The sequence below is a fragment of the Phalacrocorax aristotelis genome, chromosome 26, assembly GCF_949628215.1.
Source record: "Phalacrocorax aristotelis chromosome 26, bGulAri2.1, whole genome shotgun sequence".
NCBI classification, from domain to species: Eukaryota; Metazoa; Chordata; class Aves; order Suliformes; family Phalacrocoracidae; genus Phalacrocorax; species Phalacrocorax aristotelis.
Genome location: NC_134301.1, coordinates 3,014,798 through 3,030,127, shown reverse-complemented (window position 1 = coordinate 3,030,127; position 15,330 = coordinate 3,014,798). Strand labels below are relative to the sequence as shown.

The window sequence follows — 15,330 nt, the reverse complement described above, 5'->3', positions numbered from 1 at the left end:
CGCCTGTCCCGGATCGCCCGTAGCTCCCCCCCCCCGCGCCCCTCCCCGCCCCCGGGCACCGGACTACAGCTCCCGGCGGCCCCCGGGCGCCCGTTCCCGCCGCTTCCCGGCGCCTCCCTCCCGCTATGGCGCGGTTCGAGCCGGCGGCGCTGCCCGAGCTGCTCCCGGTTTTCTATCGGCGGCTCTTCCCGCACGGCGCCTACGGCCGCTGGCTCGGCTACGGCGGCGGTGAGCGGGGCGGGGGGGCACCGCCGGGGTCTGCGGTACCGGCTCCCGGGACACGTGGCGGGGTCCCCGGGGCTGGCGGCGGCGGGGGCATGCACTGAGCCGGGTCCGGGTCACCGGGGAGGCCGGGGGGTGCAGGGAATGGGGGGGCTGGGGGCGCCTGTGATGGGGGGGGTGGGGCTCGGGGGAAACACGTGGGAGGGGTCCGGGCCCTCAGGGTAGTGTTGGGGCTGCCCCCCCGCCATCCACAACCCCCCCCCCAACCCGCCCGCACCCCCGCAGTGGTGAAGAACTACTTCCAGCTGCGGGAGTTCTCCTTCACGCTGCGGGACGATGTCTACGTGCGGTTCCAGTCCTTCGGCAGCCCCCAGGAGCTGGAGCGGGAGCTGCAGAGAACCAACCCCTACAAGATTGACATCGGGGCCGTCTACTCCCACCGGGTGAGTCCCACTTCCACCTGGGCACCCCAGCTGGGCACATGCACCAGCCAGCCCCAGGGGACACACTCCCTGGCTCCGTGGTGTCCCCAGCCTGGGCTGAGCCCATCCCGTCCCACAGCCCAACCAGCACAACACGGTGCATCTGGGGGCCTTCCAGCCACAGGAGAAGGAGCTGGTCTTTGACATTGACATGACGGACTACGATGATGTCCGGACGTGCTGCAGGTTCCTGGGGTGTTCACTGTTCCCAGCACAAGGCGGAATAGGGGGCTGGGAGTGGGGTGTGGGGGCGTGGGAGAGCAGCCTCACCCGCCACACTCTGCCTCCAGCTCGGCTGAGATCTGCTGCAAGTGCTGGACCCTGATGACCATCGCTGTCCACATCATTGACCGTGCGCTTGTGGGTGAGGGTCTCGGGGACCTGTGTGGCTTGGGGGGACGCCACAGCCCATCCCGACACACTCCTGCAGCCCGGCTGTTCCCCCTGCAGAGGACCTGGGCATGAAGCATCGCCTGTGGGTGTACTCGGGCCGGAGGGGTGTCCACTGCTGGGTGTGCGACGACGCAGTGCGGAAATGGTCCCCGGCGCTGCGGGCAGCTGCTGTGGAGTACCTCACCCTGGTGAAGGTGGGTAGACAGGGGGCTGGGTACCCCCTGCCCACTCTCCAGGCTGACCACCACTGTCTCCCCAGGGCGGAGCTGAGACTGTGAAGAAGGTGAACCTCTCTGAACCCATCCACCCCTTCATCAGGTTGGTGGGGACACCTCTGCCTGGCCCCTGCAGCTGCTGGCCACGGGGTGCTGAGCCTCTTCCCACTGCTCCACAGGCGCTCGGTCAGCGTGGTGGAGAAGTACTTTGAGTCTTACGCGCTGGTGGGCCAGGACATCCTGGGCAACCCCGAGAGCTGGGAGAAGGTGCTGGCCCTTGTCCCAGAGGATATCCTTCCTGGAGTGGCCCCACCGTGCTGCTTGGCACTGTGCTGGGTCTAGAGGGAGGGTCTGCGTGGCGGGAGCGGGGTCAGCAGTGTACTCAATGAGCCTTGACCACTGGACACAGCACCGCGAGCCACTGCAGAGCGAGTTCCTCAAGAAGCGGGACTCGGTGCAGCGCTGGGAACTGCTGAAGGGCAGGATGGAGCGGACACGGGTGAGTGACTGTGGAGCTGCCCTGGGAGGTGGGCTGGGCACCGCTGCCTGCCCCACTGTCCCCTGACCCACCTGTCCCTGCAGCGGGTGACAGGGGCCGGGAAGAACGTGCCCTGCTATGCGGACTGGGAGATCATGCTGCAGTACTGCTTCCCCCGCCTCGACATCAACGTCAGCAAAGGTGTTGGGCACCTGCTGAAGAGCCCCTTCAGCGTCCACCCCAAAACAGGTAGGTCTGGTGGCCTGCGGGGGCAGCACCCCACGGGGACCCCCAGGGCCGGGCACCCCTGATGGTGACTCCACTCTTGCAGGTCGCATTTCAGTTCCGCTGGATCTGCAGAGGCTGGACCAGTTTGACCCGTTCACTGTCCCCACCATCAGGTATGTGAGCGGGGCTGGCAACATGAGGGGTCCTGGCTGTGCTGGCAGCCCCCCACCACATCCCACCATCTCCCGCAGCTCCCTGTGCCACGAGCTGGATGCGGCTGGTGATGACGGGGAGCAGGAGGACAGTGGGGAGACGGAGCCCAAGCGCCGTGCACGGGGTGAGCAGGGCTGGGGCCAGGGCACGGAGGGGGGGCCGCACCGCCCGCTCCCACTCCTGCTCAGCTCCCTGAATCCTCCAGACTACAAGAAGACGAGCCTGGCGCCCTACGTGCGGGTCTTTGAGCAGTTCGTGGAGGAGATGGAGCGCGCCCGGAGGGGAGAGCTGCTCCGGAGAAGCGGTAAGTGCCAGGCAGGGATGCAGCCAGCTGAGGGACCCCGAAGCAGGGAACCCCCTGGCTCTGAGAAACTACTCTTCTTTTTCTGTAAAACCACCTGTTTCTCTGCTTTGCAGACCTGCAAGGAGACTTCTGAGGCCTCAGTGCTGCGGGCCACGGTGGCAGCCCCATTCCTTGCCGCAGGGCCGCCGAGGGGGACTGGCTCTGCCATCCTCACCTCTGCTGTCATCACCTCCACAACTGCTGCCTCCGCTGGCCAGGGGGCTCCTGGTGCCTTGAAGTTTGGAGGCCAACAGGCGGCTGAACTGCACCAGCTCCCTGCCCTGCTGCCCACAGCCCCCGTTTATACCGTTTCTACATTGTACCATTGTACCATTCTTTGTACCATTTTGTACCTTTTCTACACAAAGACCATTAAATGTCTCTGGTCACCTGCGTGGCTGCGCCCCGGGACGCACCGAGGTGGGAGGGGGCCGCGGCCCAGGGTTGTGTCCGCGTCCCATGTCTGCGGGCAGGAGCGGGAGGTCCTGCCCCTGCCCTGCAGCCCTGGGGCTGCTGCACCCCGTGCCCCTGCCCGGGGGGTCCCTGCCCCACAGCCAGGGCCGGGCCCTGCGTTCACGGCGTCCCAGCCCCGCACCCGGAGGGGCCCGAGCTCCGTTTCCCCGGCGGTCCCTGCCCCACAACTCGTGGTCCCGGTCCCGGTCCCGCCCCGGCCCCTTTGCCGCTGCCCGGAACGGTGGGGGCCCGGAACGACAGTGCGCGGCAGTTCGGGCGGGCGGGCGTGGCGGGCAGCGCGTCGCTGCCCTGCCCCGGAAGTGCTCATCTTCCCGGAAGTCGCGCTTCCAGTCACTCGGTCTCTTTCCGCCGCCATCTTGGGCCCTGCTAGCCGCACAGTGAGTCCCGCCGCCGCCATCCGCCGCCATCCGCTGCTGCGGGGGGTTGGGGCCGCTGTGGGAGTTGCCCGCCGCTCTCGAGCTGCGAGCGGGAGGGCGGCGGCGGCGGCCCTGCCGAGGCCGCCGCTGGGGCCATGGTCGCGCCGGCCAGGGCCGGGAAGGCCAGCGGGGACGGGCCCCGCGCACCGGGAAGGGGCCGCCTGCTCTGGGGCGGGCAGAGGCGGCCGCGGCCCTGAGCCGGGCCGCCGGGAGAGGCCGGCTCCGCAGCCCGGCGGGGGGTGGCCCGTTGGCAGCACCACGGGGGACCGCGATCGGCCCGTGCCGGGCGGCGCGCGGGGCCGGGGCTATCCGGTACCGACCGGGCGGCTTCGCCGGCTTCGCAAAGCTGTCGGTACCGGGAGGCGTTTGGCGCCTGCGGGCAGCGGACTTGCGGGTGGCTGTGGGGAGGGCGCGTTACCGGGGGTCATCCAGAGCCCCGGCGAGCCCGGGCCTACTGGTTCTCCCTCTCCCCAGAAATGCCCGGTGAAGCTACAGAAACCGTCCCGGCCACGGAGCAGGAGCTGCCGCAGCCGCAAGCTGAGACAGGTGAGGGCGGGGGGTGTCGCGGCGGCCTGGCGGGGGTCACCTCCCCGCCCCTGCGGCCTCTGGGCGCTTGGGCGTTCCTAAGGTGGAAGGTTGGACATTGGTGAGTGACGAGGTTTCACTCACCCGACGGGGGAGTTCAGGCGTTCTCAGGGTGAAAGGGGAGCGGTGGTGCCAGGGCCGGGGGGCAGGAAACGGGAGGGCCTGGCAGCAGTGGGTGCTGCCAGACAACTGGTTGGCTTTACCCCAGGGACGTTTGGGGCATCTGCTCCTCCATGATCTGAGCCCCATTCTCCTCTGCCCCTGCACCGTGCTGCTTGCTGTGGCCAAAAGAAATCTGGGTCCATTCCGCAGCTTCCCACCCCAAAATGTATCAGTTATGAAGTCATGTGGTTTGTAGCCTCTTGTGTCCCAAACTACTGGGGAGAACATTACGTCAGCCAAACTCAATACCTTGTTTGTATGTTCATATTACGGATTTGAGCGTTGAAGCAGTGGGAGGTGAATGGCCATAGCCAGGTCAGCGTATGGCCATGTGGTGACTGAGACAGTTCGGGATGTATACAGACATGAATCCCTTTGTGCTCGGGAACTGGTCGGCTTTCGGAAGACGATGCGTGGCTCCGTGTCAGAAAGTCAGAGCAGGGCCAGGGAGCATCGCTGCATGGCCTCACGCCGGGCAGCCAGTGCCAGGGCTTGGGCAGGCGTGTGTGGACTCCTGTGCCTGCTGAGCAACACAGGCTGGTCTCCAGCCTGCGCTGCCTGTTGCGCTGCCTGTTGCGCTGCCTGTTGCGCTGCCTGTCTCCCTTGAAGGTGTCCAGTTGGTGAATGCTCTGCCTATGTTTGCTGCATCTCTGCCCTGAGGCTTAGGGACACGCTGCAGGAATATGCAACCAAGCATTGTCACCCAGCCTGGGGGTGCACAATGGTGAATGGGGTCTGTCTGAAGGGCACATTGGATTTGGGAACCATGAGGGAAGTTGGGGCTTCCCAAGGGTTGGGAGGTGCTGGCAGAAAGCTTCGTTAGGGGGGAAGCGGTCCCCCGCGCCTGGTGGGGCTGAGTGACAGCTGTTGGTGTGGCAGCTGTGCCGTCAGGTCCCGGGGAGCTGCTGTACTTTTGGTCTCTCTCCAGGCGTAGCTGGGATTCCTGTGGTGGGGCCACTTCCCAGAGTCCCCCTCTCTTCCCAGTACGGCTTTTCTCTTGGTCTCAGGCGACAACTCGCGCCTTTTCCCCTCCCAAAGCTCTGCTGCTCTTGAGTCTAACAATTCCGTGGAGAACACGTAGGTTGGTAGGAGCTGACTGTGGGCAGCGTGTGCTGAGCAGCAAATGCTGTTACCGTGCCATCTCCCCCAGCTCTGGGGGAACACAGGGGGCTTCTGGAGGAGTGACATGGGCAGCTGCAGAGACTGGAGCAGCAGTGGGGGCTCAGAGCCATCAGGTAGGTCTGCAGGGGGAGGGTGGAGGCAAAGGGTGTCTGCGAGTGCAGGGGCTGTCACATTTATACCCTCTGCTGAGCTGGCTGTTCTGAGATCCGGCAGCACAAGAGGAGCTGGGGGTGCTGGTGCAGGGTTAGCAATTGCCCTGTGGTGGGAGTTGTCAGGCGGTTTTCTTTGATGTTCGCCTTATTCTTTGGAGGTTGGCTGGCCTGTGAAAAGCTTGAGAGACTGGGCAGAGTGGTCTGTAATCCAGCAGTACAGGGCTTTAGCTTTCAGGTGTGTGCAGCTGGGCCACAGGAGGCTCTGTTGGTTTAAGCAATCCCTTAAAAATTACATGCGCTCTTCAGGAGTCCCGCATCTCGCCTTCATTTGTGGAGGTGGCCACAGGAGAGGTGGGGCTGTCAGTAAGTCGTGAATTGGAAATACTGTGCTTATTGCAGGAACATCCTCAAACAGTGCTGGTGGGGTGTTGGTGGAGATGGAGAAGGAACAGGGAGAGCTGCCAGGGGTAAATAAGCTTTCCAGGGAAGGCTGTTGTCTCTGCAGCCTGTTTTGTGAAGGGCTCGGGACCAGCTCAGCTCTTGGCAGAGGTTGTTGCTCCTTTTTGAAGTGTCAGTGGTTTCCCTGGAGCAGGATGTGTCCTGGCGCGCATTGGCACAAGGCACTGATGACTGGTGCTCCTTGAGCAGCTGCCCAGCTCTGGCTGGTGCCTGTCTCCTCCCATTGCCCTGCATTTTGGGGTAGGTTGGGGAAACGGGGCGTTAGAAGCATCTTCTGGGGCGGAGGAAGGGATGTCACCCACAGAGGAAGCTGCTATGAGTTCCACACATGTGTTACTGCTCCAGGCAGTAGCAAGGCAAGGACTTGAGCCTGTGGCCCAGCCGGAATTGCAGCGTGGGAGAGGTTGGGCAGGGGCAGTGGGGACATGGGCAGGGCTGGCCCTGTTGTGGGTTGGTGGGTGACCCATGCAGAGCTGGGTGTGGCTGCAGCAGTGAGAGCCGGTGCCTTGCGTGGAACTGGAAGATCTGTTGCTCCACTGATGTGACATGGTCTCTGCTAACCCGACTGTGATTTGGGGTCCACAGCTGTCAGTGGCTCCTCCTTGGTGGCCAGCCCGGCTGCGCTCCCCTCGCCGGCCCTGCTGGCAGACGTGCCGGGACGTGCTGCCTCTGGATTCAGGGTTGACGCCGTGCGTGGGGCTGGAGCTGCCAAGGGGCGGGTGTGTGGCTGGGCTGGTTCTGCTCTCCCGACTGGCAACAGTGCTGGTTATGCTGGTCAGACCAGTGCTGCCCTCCCACTGCGCCCTTTCCCTAAGCCGTTCGGAATGGCGTTCCCTGTTGATGTTCGGAATAGCCAGGCTCTCTCTGGGCTCTCTCGGCACTGGCTGGAGGTGGGCGTGTGCCGGGGGAGCTGGATGGCGAGCGCTCACGGTTGGCAGGACTTGTGTTAATAAACTGTTGTTCTCACCCGTTCAGCTTCAGCTGCCCTTCCTCCCGCAGCTCCTGCTGCTGTTCCTGTCCCAGCGCCAGGTACTCCGGACCCTCCTTGTTAACACCTTGTGTGCAGCATTAACCAGAGTTTGTTGTTCTGGGTGGTTGCAGTTACATTAATCCTAACAGCTTGCACAGGGGAGTGCAGGTCACTGCGCAGGAGCCAGGCCTCAGGGTCCTGTCCTCTCAGTGTGAGTGAGCCACACTACCATCCATGCCTCGGCATCCTTGTTCCCAAAGGGTGCCTGCCTGCTGGAGGGTCTGCCTGCGTCACACCGGGGTAGGAGGGAGGGGGCTGCCTTCTGCCAGAGCATGACTGCCAGAGTGCTCCTGGAACAGTTATGCATGCCAGTGTGTTAAATTTGACTTTTCCTTCCTATCCTCGGGTGGGTCCTTGTCGCCCCTCTGCTCCTGCCAGTCCGGGATGTGATTTCCCAGGCTTGGAAACAGTGCCGGGGGTCTGGCTGGGCCTCCAGGGCTGCATGAAGGTTGTGGCAACCCCTTTGGTGAGGAAGAACCGAACGCAGAGCTGGTGGCAAAGCCTGGTCCCTGTGCTGGCCCCGTCGGGTTCCTGCCATGCCTGGCCCTCTGGGGTGTCCTGGCGTTTCAGGTGCTACCTCCTGCCATGCCAGGGTTTCGGCCACAGCTGCTCTAAACAAGGAAGCTTGGGGTGGCAGGCTGATCCTGGCATTGGGTTTTTACTTCTGTCACTTGTGCCTATCAGTGAGCTGACATACCAGCACAGCATTCGCTGTAAAATCAGTGCTGGTTTCTAGAGACAGATGAATGTCATGGTTTGCGCTGGACCTGGCAGGTCAGGCAGACATTTGTCTGCTCTTCTAGAAGCCAGGCACAAAGGCTGGGGGAAGGCCAGGGCCAGGATGGGGCCAGCTGCGCTGGGCAGGCTGCCTTCTGGCCTCCCCTCCCTTGCTCCCTTTACTTATCGGTTCACTCTGTTTCTCTCCTTTAGCTGTTCTTCATGCTGCTCATTCCCCACCTCTGACTCCGTCTCTGCGCCCCGCAGGCCAGGCTCTCCCAGGAGAGCCACCCAGCCCTGCTGTGGCTCTGCCTACCCCTGCTGGTCCCCCGGCCCCGGTTTCCCCACCTGTGGTCCCAGCTGCGGCGATCCCAGTGTTTTCCGTTCCCCCCCAGCTCCCTGCCCCAGCTCCGCAGGTACCAGTTACCACTTCCTCTCCTCCAGCCCCAGCTCCGCAGCCCCCGATGGGTTTTGCAGCCCCAGGATCTCCAGGGCCTGCTCCAGTTAGCCCAGTGTCTCTGGGACTCCCGGCCCCAGTGTCTTCTGCTCTGGCTGCTGCTCCCGCTGCAGTGACAGTGGCCCCCCTTGCCCCAGCCATGAGCCCTGGTTCTCCCCCTGCAGCTTTCCCCTCTGCTGTGAAAGCTGCCCCTATGGCATTCCCCACGTTCCTGCCTGCTCCTGCTGTGCCTCCTGAGGCTGCAGCTTGTCCCCAGAGCCCGGGCTCTCCCCCTCTTCCCCCAGCAGCCCCGCTTTGCCCTGTCACAGCACTGGCAACAGCTGCCCTAGCAGTACCAGTGTCTCCTGGCAGCCCTGCCCCTGCCCTGCTGGCTTCTGCTTCAGCCTCCCCCCAAGCCCCAGCCCCCGATTCCCCCCTGCCCCCCCTCGCTCTTCCCCCATGCCCAGCCCTGGCTGGTGCCAGCTCTCCATCTGTCTTCCTGGCTGCCCCCACGGCCCTGGCCCCGTTGTCACCCCCTGCTCCTCTGGCGCCAGCTGGGATGTCTCCTGGAAGTCCTGCTGCTGCCCCACAGGGCCCAGCTCCTGGTGCTCCAGTCTCTCCGCTGGTCCCAGTTGCTCCTTCTGTTGCCAAGACCTGTCCCATGGGCCCTGCCCCAGTGGCCCCAGCTGCTGCCCCTGCGGCTCCAGCTGTGGGAGACCCAGTCCCTCCCTCTGTGGCCAGGACACCTCCCGGGAGTCTGGACCATCAGGTAGTGCCTGCCACTGCGGCAGCTCCCATCACTCCTGCCCTGTCCAAACCCGGTCTGGGAGCTGCCCCATCTCCCCCAGGGCCACCAACAGCAGCAGCTCCCAGTGCTGCACCAGCAATGGCCATGGCTGCTTTGCCCAAAGCAGCTCCAGCGAGCCCAGTCTCGCCACCAACAGCTCCTGTGCCTGCTGCCCCCTCGGGCCCTGCCAGCTCCCCGCCTGTCACACCGGTGATGGCAGCTCTGGCCACCCCTCCTGCACCCAAAGTGGCACCGGCGAGCCCTGTCACTGCCCTGTCTGCCCCCTCAGCCCCTGCCAGCTCCCCGCCTGTCACACTGGCGGTGGCAGCCGTGGCCACAGCTGCACCTGTGAGCCCTGTCACTGCCCTGTCTGCCCCCTCGGCCCCTGCCAGCTCCCTGCCTGTCACACCAGTGGTGGCAGCTCCAGCCACCCTTCCTGCGCCCAAAGTGGCACTGGCAAGCCCTGTCACTGCCCCTTCTGCCCCCTTGGCCCCTGCTAGCTCCCTGCCTGTCACACCGGTGGTGGCAGCTCCGGCAACCCCTCCTGTGGACAAAGCGGCACCAGTGAGCCTCATCACTGCCCTGTCTGTTCCCTCGGCCCCAGCCACCCCTCCTCCTGTCCCACCGGCGGTGGCAGCTCCGGCCACCCCTCCTGCGTCCAAATCGCCTCCCATGAGCCCCATCACTGCCCCATCTGCTCCCTCTGCCCCAGCTACACTGGCAGTGGCAGCTCCACCAGCTCCAGCTGCCCTGCCCGCAGCCAAAGCAGCTCCCAAGAGCCCTCTTTCTGCTCCCTTTGCCCCAGCTCCTGCAGCTCCAGCTCCCCCTCCTGCAGCCAAATCACCTCCCGTGAGCCCTGTCACTGCCCCGTCTGCCCCTGCCAGCTTCCTGCCTGTCACACCAGCAGTGGCAGCTCCGGCCACTCCTCCTGTGGCCAAAGTTGCTCCTGTGAGCCCCATCACTGTTCTGGCTGCTCCCTCTGCCCCTGCCACACTGGCAGTGGCAGCTCCACCAGCTCCAGCTGCCTCTCCCACAGCCAAAGCAGCTCCCAAGAGCTCTGTTGTTTCTCCCTCTGCCCCAGCTCCACCAGCTCCAGCTGCCCCTCCCACAGCCAAAGCAGCTCCCAAGAGCCCTGTTGTTTCTCCCTCTGCCCCAGCTACACCAGATCCAGCTGCCTCTCCTGCAGTCAAAGCAGCTCCCAAGGGCCCTGTTGCTGCTTCCTCTGCCCCAGCTACACTGGCTCCTGCAGCTCCAGCTCCCCCCCGGGCAGCCAAAAAGCCTCCAAAGAGCAGCCCTGCCACTGCTCCGCCTGCTCCCTCTGCCCCTGCTGCACCAGTGCCTGCAGCTCTGCCAGCTCCAGCTGCCCCTCCTGCAGCCAAAGCACCTCCCAAGAGCCCTGTTGCAGCCACACCAGCTCCTGCAGCTCCACCAGCTCCAGCTGCCCGCCCAGCAGCCCCTGCCCCAGCACGTGGCACACCAGCTCCTGCTTCAGGCACAGTTGCCCCAGCCCTGGGGGTTCCTGGTGCCCCCCTGAAGCCATCGGCCGATCGTGCCACCCCTGCTCCCCAGAAACCAGAAGCCAGTCTTCCTGGCTCTGCCCCAGCGGGTAACCTCCCCCCGCCTGCCTCTTCTGCACCAAGCACTCCCCCTGTGAAGAAGCAGACCCCTCCCAGTAAGGTTGCCAAGCTGGCCCCCTGCCCAGCCCCATGCAAACCCACCTCGAAGGCCCTGGCCCCCGTCAGCACTGCCATCGACGACGACGACCTGCCACCTCTGATCCCCCCAGAGCTGCCCGCTGCCGAGCCACCAGTGCAGCCCATCCTGGTGGACCTCTCTCCCCGAGCAGCCGTGGCCCCTGCTGAGGCCCCTGCTCCTCCAGCTAAGCAGCCTGTCTTGAAGAATGACAAGGGTATTTGTCGCCTTGGTTTGCCGTGTGCATGGAGTGTCACTGGTTGCCCACTGGATACTAACCCATAGATGGGGCCTGGGTGCCCCACGTTGCTTGGTGGGTCAGTCTAGACAAGTAGTCTGTGGAAGTGCCGTGGCGGAGGCAGGCATGAACCATGCCAGGCCGAGCTGAACCTGCCCGAGCAGCTGGTGAGCCGGGGATTGGTGAGGGGAGACGCCCCCTGGCCACGGGATCAGACAGGTCGCGGCTCGGCATGGTCCAGCGCCAGTGGGTTGGTGTCACTAACGCGTGTTCTCGGGCATGGAGCACGGTATGGCTTGTGGCGCGGGCGCTGTGACTGTTGACTGAGCTGGCTTCACACTGAGACTCTGGGAAGAGCTGCCATGTGCCTGTACCCCGTTTTGCGTGTCTGGTGTCCACTGTGGTTTTCCCTGTGCTTGTCTGCCAGTGGAGGGGAGCTGTGGGCAGTGCAGGTGCCAAAACAGGCCCGTCCCTGTGCTCTGCGGAAACTCCTTCGCCTGCCTCAGCTGTTGGGATGCCCCGGGCGTGCTCTGACAGCCTGCAGAGAGCTTTGCCTAGGGCTCCTGCGCGCTCAGCATGGCCATGGGCACAGAGGGCCTTTCCAGGGAAGGAAACAGGACTGAATTCAGGTAATGGCTGCATGGGAGGGTGTTGTGGTCACCCTCCAGCCTCCTCCAAGACTGGAGATGCCCGGCTTTGATGCCTTCACTGCTGAGGGGTCGGACACGGCTGTGCCGTGGTTCCCAAGCTAGTCGTGGCACTGCAGCGGTGGCACAGGAGCTCGCAGCCCTCTGAGCCTCCCTGGCTCTGGCAGTTTTCAGGACCAGGCACAGACGCCAACCCGAGCATCCAGAGATGCTGTTCCCTGATGAGGGTTTACAAGGTAATTGCAAATTGTCCCCTGTAGTGAAGTCATGGAAAGGTACAGCAGCCCCAAGGACTCAGTGAACTGGGTCTCATTTCCATGCTGTGTGTCTGAGCTCCTGCAGCCCCAGCTTCACTGCTGCCTGAACAGGTTCAAGGGGAACCAAGGGAGTTCCTGTCAGCGTCGGGCTGCTGCTGACTCACCACCCAGGGAGTGCCGCCCGGTGCTCCTCCAGCCAGGCTGCCGCACTGGCCAGAGCAGTGCCTCCGACTGGGGGAGCGGCTCAGGCTGGGGCTGTCTCCTGAGGACTGAGCGTTCCGCAGCGAGCCTCCGGGCACCTGCGGTGCTCTGGCACCTGGCAGGAGCGCGGCCCAGCCCAGGCCAGCTCCTCTGCAGGTTCTCCCTACTGTGTAGGGGAGCTTCCACCATGGTGAGACTGCTCGGAAGAGGCTCTTGGGCCACCTGCTGCTGATGGTGTTGGGCGTTGCTGGGAGAGCTCCTTCCACCAGATACTGCTTACCCATGCTGACCAGTCGTGTCAGCACTCAGAACCCCCAGCAGCAAAGGCTACGCTGAAGCAGTGTGGTTCTTTGATCTTGCTGTGTCCCCTGGACCTACCTGAGCTGGAAAGTGTGATGTGTGTTTGTTTCTGTAGGGTCTGGAACAGAGTCTGACAGTGATGAATCTGTACCAGAGCTTGAAGAGCAAGACTCCACACAGGCCACAACACAGCAGGCACAGGTAGGACAGGTGGCACGTGCCAGCACATCCCTGCGCCTGGCAGCAGCAGAGCAGGATCTCTGCTGGTGCTGTCCACTGCCACCTCGGGATTCTCATGGGTCCCTCTTTTTTTCTCTCCTTGCAGCTTGCAGCAGCAGCTGAAATAGATGAAGAACCCGTTAGCAAAGCAAAACAGAGCCGGAGTGAAAAGAAAGCACGGAAGGTGAGGTGGGACGGTGGATGGACCAAACCTGTATGTAGGAAACAGGCTGCCCATGGACAGCTGAGCTTTGAGCTTTGCCTCAGGGTCTGGCATGGTATCCCCAAGTGCTGGGGTCTTTGCCCCGTGAATCCTGTTCAGGGATGCAGCTCCTCACCTCCCGCCCCTGTACAGTGGCAGCGGGGCATCTGGGAGCGGAGAGAGGTTTGTACGACTTTCTGCCCCCTTCACACACAAAATCCTTGGGTCTGGAGGGACTCAGGGTTGCGCGTTGGATCTCACCACTCCTGGGACTAGAGAGTTCCCTCCCAGGCTCTCAGTGACGTGTCAGGCTGAAAGCCTGGGAATCCTTCTCTGCAGCACTAAAATGCACATTTTCACTTGGTGAGCACACTGATCACGGGATCACTGATCACCGGGCTCTTGGGAGTGCAGATGAGTGGACACATCTTACGGGCTGGGCCGTCTCACTAACTTCTTTCCCTCGCTTACCTTCCTCTCCTGTTTTTCAGGCAATGTCTAAACTGGGCCTTCGCCAGGTGACAGGAGTAACCAGAGTCACCATCCGGAAATCTAAGAACATCCTCTTCGTCATCACAAAGCCAGACGTGTACAAGAGCCCGGCGTCAGACACCTACATAGTCTTTGGCGAAGCGAAGGTGAGATGACTGCATAGTGTCTGGCAGCGACATGAATCCGTGCTCGTGGCAGCGGGGTGGCAGGCCTCTCAGCTGGGCGTCCTCCTCGCCGCCTGTGTGCCGTGGCTGCTGCTGGCAGGTCCCGGCTGCTGCCGGTGGGTCCCAGCTGCTGCGTGCCCCCCCGAGGGATGTGGGCCTGCGCTGAGGGCTGCCCTCCCAGCTGGGTTGTGCGGCAGAGCCATTGGATGTGCTGGCACTGCTGCGGCATGCGGAGCACAGCTGCGGCTCTCTGAGCCTGTGTGCTGCCATCCCACTCTGCGCCAGGCTGGCCTCATTGTGCTTCTTTCCTCCTCCAGATTGAAGACCTGTCGCAGCAGGCCCAGCTGGCTGCTGCCGAAAAGTTCAAAGTGCAAGGAGAAGCCGTTTCAAACATCCAAGAAAACACACAGACCCCCACTGTGCAGGAGGAGAGCGAGGAAGAAGAGGTACACCTTCCCCACCCTGTCTCTACAGGGCTAGGCGCTTCACTGTGGACCCAAGCGGGCACTGGGCTGCAGGCCCACTGCATTAACCTGCATTCTGCGAAGCCCCTGGACTTCGTGTTAAAACACGTGTTCTTCTTTCCCTCATCTACATCTTTGCCGTGATGGCAACAGGAGAGCACAGGGTCCTTCCCCTGGCGGATCTGGTCCTGGGCCCTGCCAGGGGACTGTCCCCAAGCCTGGGCAGTGCCCAGTCTTGCCTCCCAGCTTCTGTCTGTGTGGCCTGAGCAGGCGCCGCCCCACTCCAGACAATCCCATTTTCCTCTGCCAGCCATGGAGCAAACATGCGTCAGGCTGGCGCGAATCCTGGGCTCTGTCTCCTTCAGGTTGACGAAACCGGCGTCGAGGTGAAAGACATTGAGCTGGTGATGTCGCAGGCGAACGTGTCCCGAGCAAAGGCAGTCCGTGCCCTGAAGAACAACAGTAACGATATTGTAAATGCTATAATGGTGAGTGTCTGCCTGGCTGGGTGGACCTGGCGCCTGGGGAGCAGGGAGAGCGCTTTGTGGTGGGACGTGCCTGGCGGGGGAGACCTGCAGCACGGAGGTCCCTACTGCAAGTAGGGCAGGGCAAGTGGAGGGACGTTCCTCCTGCCCGCAGCCGTGGTACCGGCTCCCTCTGCAGGTCGGAGGCTGGGCTGGGGGGCTCTGCGCCTCTGGCAAGGCTGGCTCCTAACGCGTGTGTCTTCTCTTTGCAGGAGTTGACGATGTAGCTGCTGGAGGGAGGAGCCTTTTTTGGTGTTTCCAAGAAGAGTAAAATGCAACTAAATTTAAAATTTGTACTATTTCTATCAATTAATAAAAGTTGTGGCTTATTGTTGGTGAAACGCTTTCTGCTCCATGTTGGCTTTGCTGCCCTCCCCTCCCTGGTAGCCGAGGCCCCAGGGTGGAGCCTTCCTCCCGGGAAGATCTCAGCCCCGATACCCTGTCCCGTCCCACCCCAGCGGAAGAACACCTGCCTGTTCCCTCATTTCCTTCCTGTCCCGAAGGTCGGCTGGCCACAAGCCCCAGAGTCAGACACAAGCCAGGGAGTTGGCACCGTGCCGGGGACACTGGGCTCAGCCTCAGCCATCTCCCTCCGTAGGTGGTGGGAGGCGAGGAGTCCGCTGCGGGGTGGGTGTCACCTCCTTCATCCCCCTGGGGGCTTCCCTTCCATGAGCGTGGGCTTTTCCCTCACTTCCCTGCTGCTGTGGGATGGGGAGGGACTGGGGCTTCATGCACCTCCGAGCCTGATCTGAAGGGAGGCTGAGGCTCATCTGGGTTCAGTCTGGCCTTTTCAACCTGTTGCTTTGCTGGATTCGTGTGGCACAGCAGGGCCAAGCGGCCGAAGGGGCTGCACTTGGTCAGGCCTGTGGGAGGCCTGTGATTTCCCAAAAGCTATTATCTTCACGCAGTCTTCGTTGCAGGGGAGCAAGCTGGCATCTGCTCAGCTGTGGCCCCGAGTCTCATGAAATGCAGAGGCTGGAGCTGGGAAACCAGGCGCCTTGCTGCCGTTCAGCAGC

The 15,330-nt window shown here is 63.2% G+C and overlaps 3 protein-coding genes across 4 annotated transcripts; all 3 read left to right on the top strand.

Moving 5' to 3' along the window:
* The first annotated feature begins 57 nt into the window (after nt 1–57).
* PRIM1 (DNA primase subunit 1) lies at nt 58–2,967 on the top strand. Of its 2 annotated transcripts, none has more exons than XM_075075911.1 (13): nt 58–228; nt 508–665; nt 784–890; nt 995–1,068; nt 1,155–1,291; nt 1,357–1,415; nt 1,492–1,602; nt 1,721–1,811; nt 1,895–2,039; nt 2,122–2,191; nt 2,270–2,355; nt 2,437–2,535; nt 2,649–2,967. In XM_075075911.1, exons 1-13 carry the CDS (start codon nt 126–128, stop codon nt 2,666–2,668), a joined length of 1,260 nt encoding a protein of 419 aa, XP_074932012.1. In that variant the 5' UTR covers nt 58–125; the 3' UTR covers nt 2,669–2,967. The 2 variants fall into 2 exon arrangements, with proteins under 2 accessions (XP_074932012.1, XP_074932011.1); XM_075075910.1 differs by having other exon boundaries at nt 59–228; nt 1,492–1,606; nt 1,725–1,811.
* A 371-nt stretch (nt 2,968–3,338) lies between these two features.
* On the top strand, nt 3,339–14,656 carry LOC142048740 (nascent polypeptide-associated complex subunit alpha). Its single transcript, XM_075075913.1, has 8 exons — nt 3,339–3,425; nt 3,939–4,010; nt 12,365–12,450; nt 12,575–12,652; nt 13,162–13,308; nt 13,644–13,772; nt 14,156–14,278; nt 14,527–14,656. Exons 2-8 carry the CDS (start codon nt 3,941–3,943, stop codon nt 14,539–14,541), a joined length of 648 nt encoding a protein of 215 aa, XP_074932014.1. The 5' UTR covers nt 3,339–3,425; nt 3,939–3,940; the 3' UTR covers nt 14,542–14,656.
* On the top strand, nt 6,920–11,030 carry LOC142048737 (uncharacterized). The gene is made up of 2 exons (XM_075075909.1): nt 6,920–6,973; nt 7,905–11,030. Exon 2 carries the CDS (start codon nt 8,156–8,158, stop codon nt 10,889–10,891), a length of 2,736 nt encoding a protein of 911 aa, XP_074932010.1. The 5' UTR covers nt 6,920–6,973; nt 7,905–8,155; the 3' UTR covers nt 10,892–11,030.
* Nucleotides 14,657–15,330: the final 674 nt, after the last annotated feature.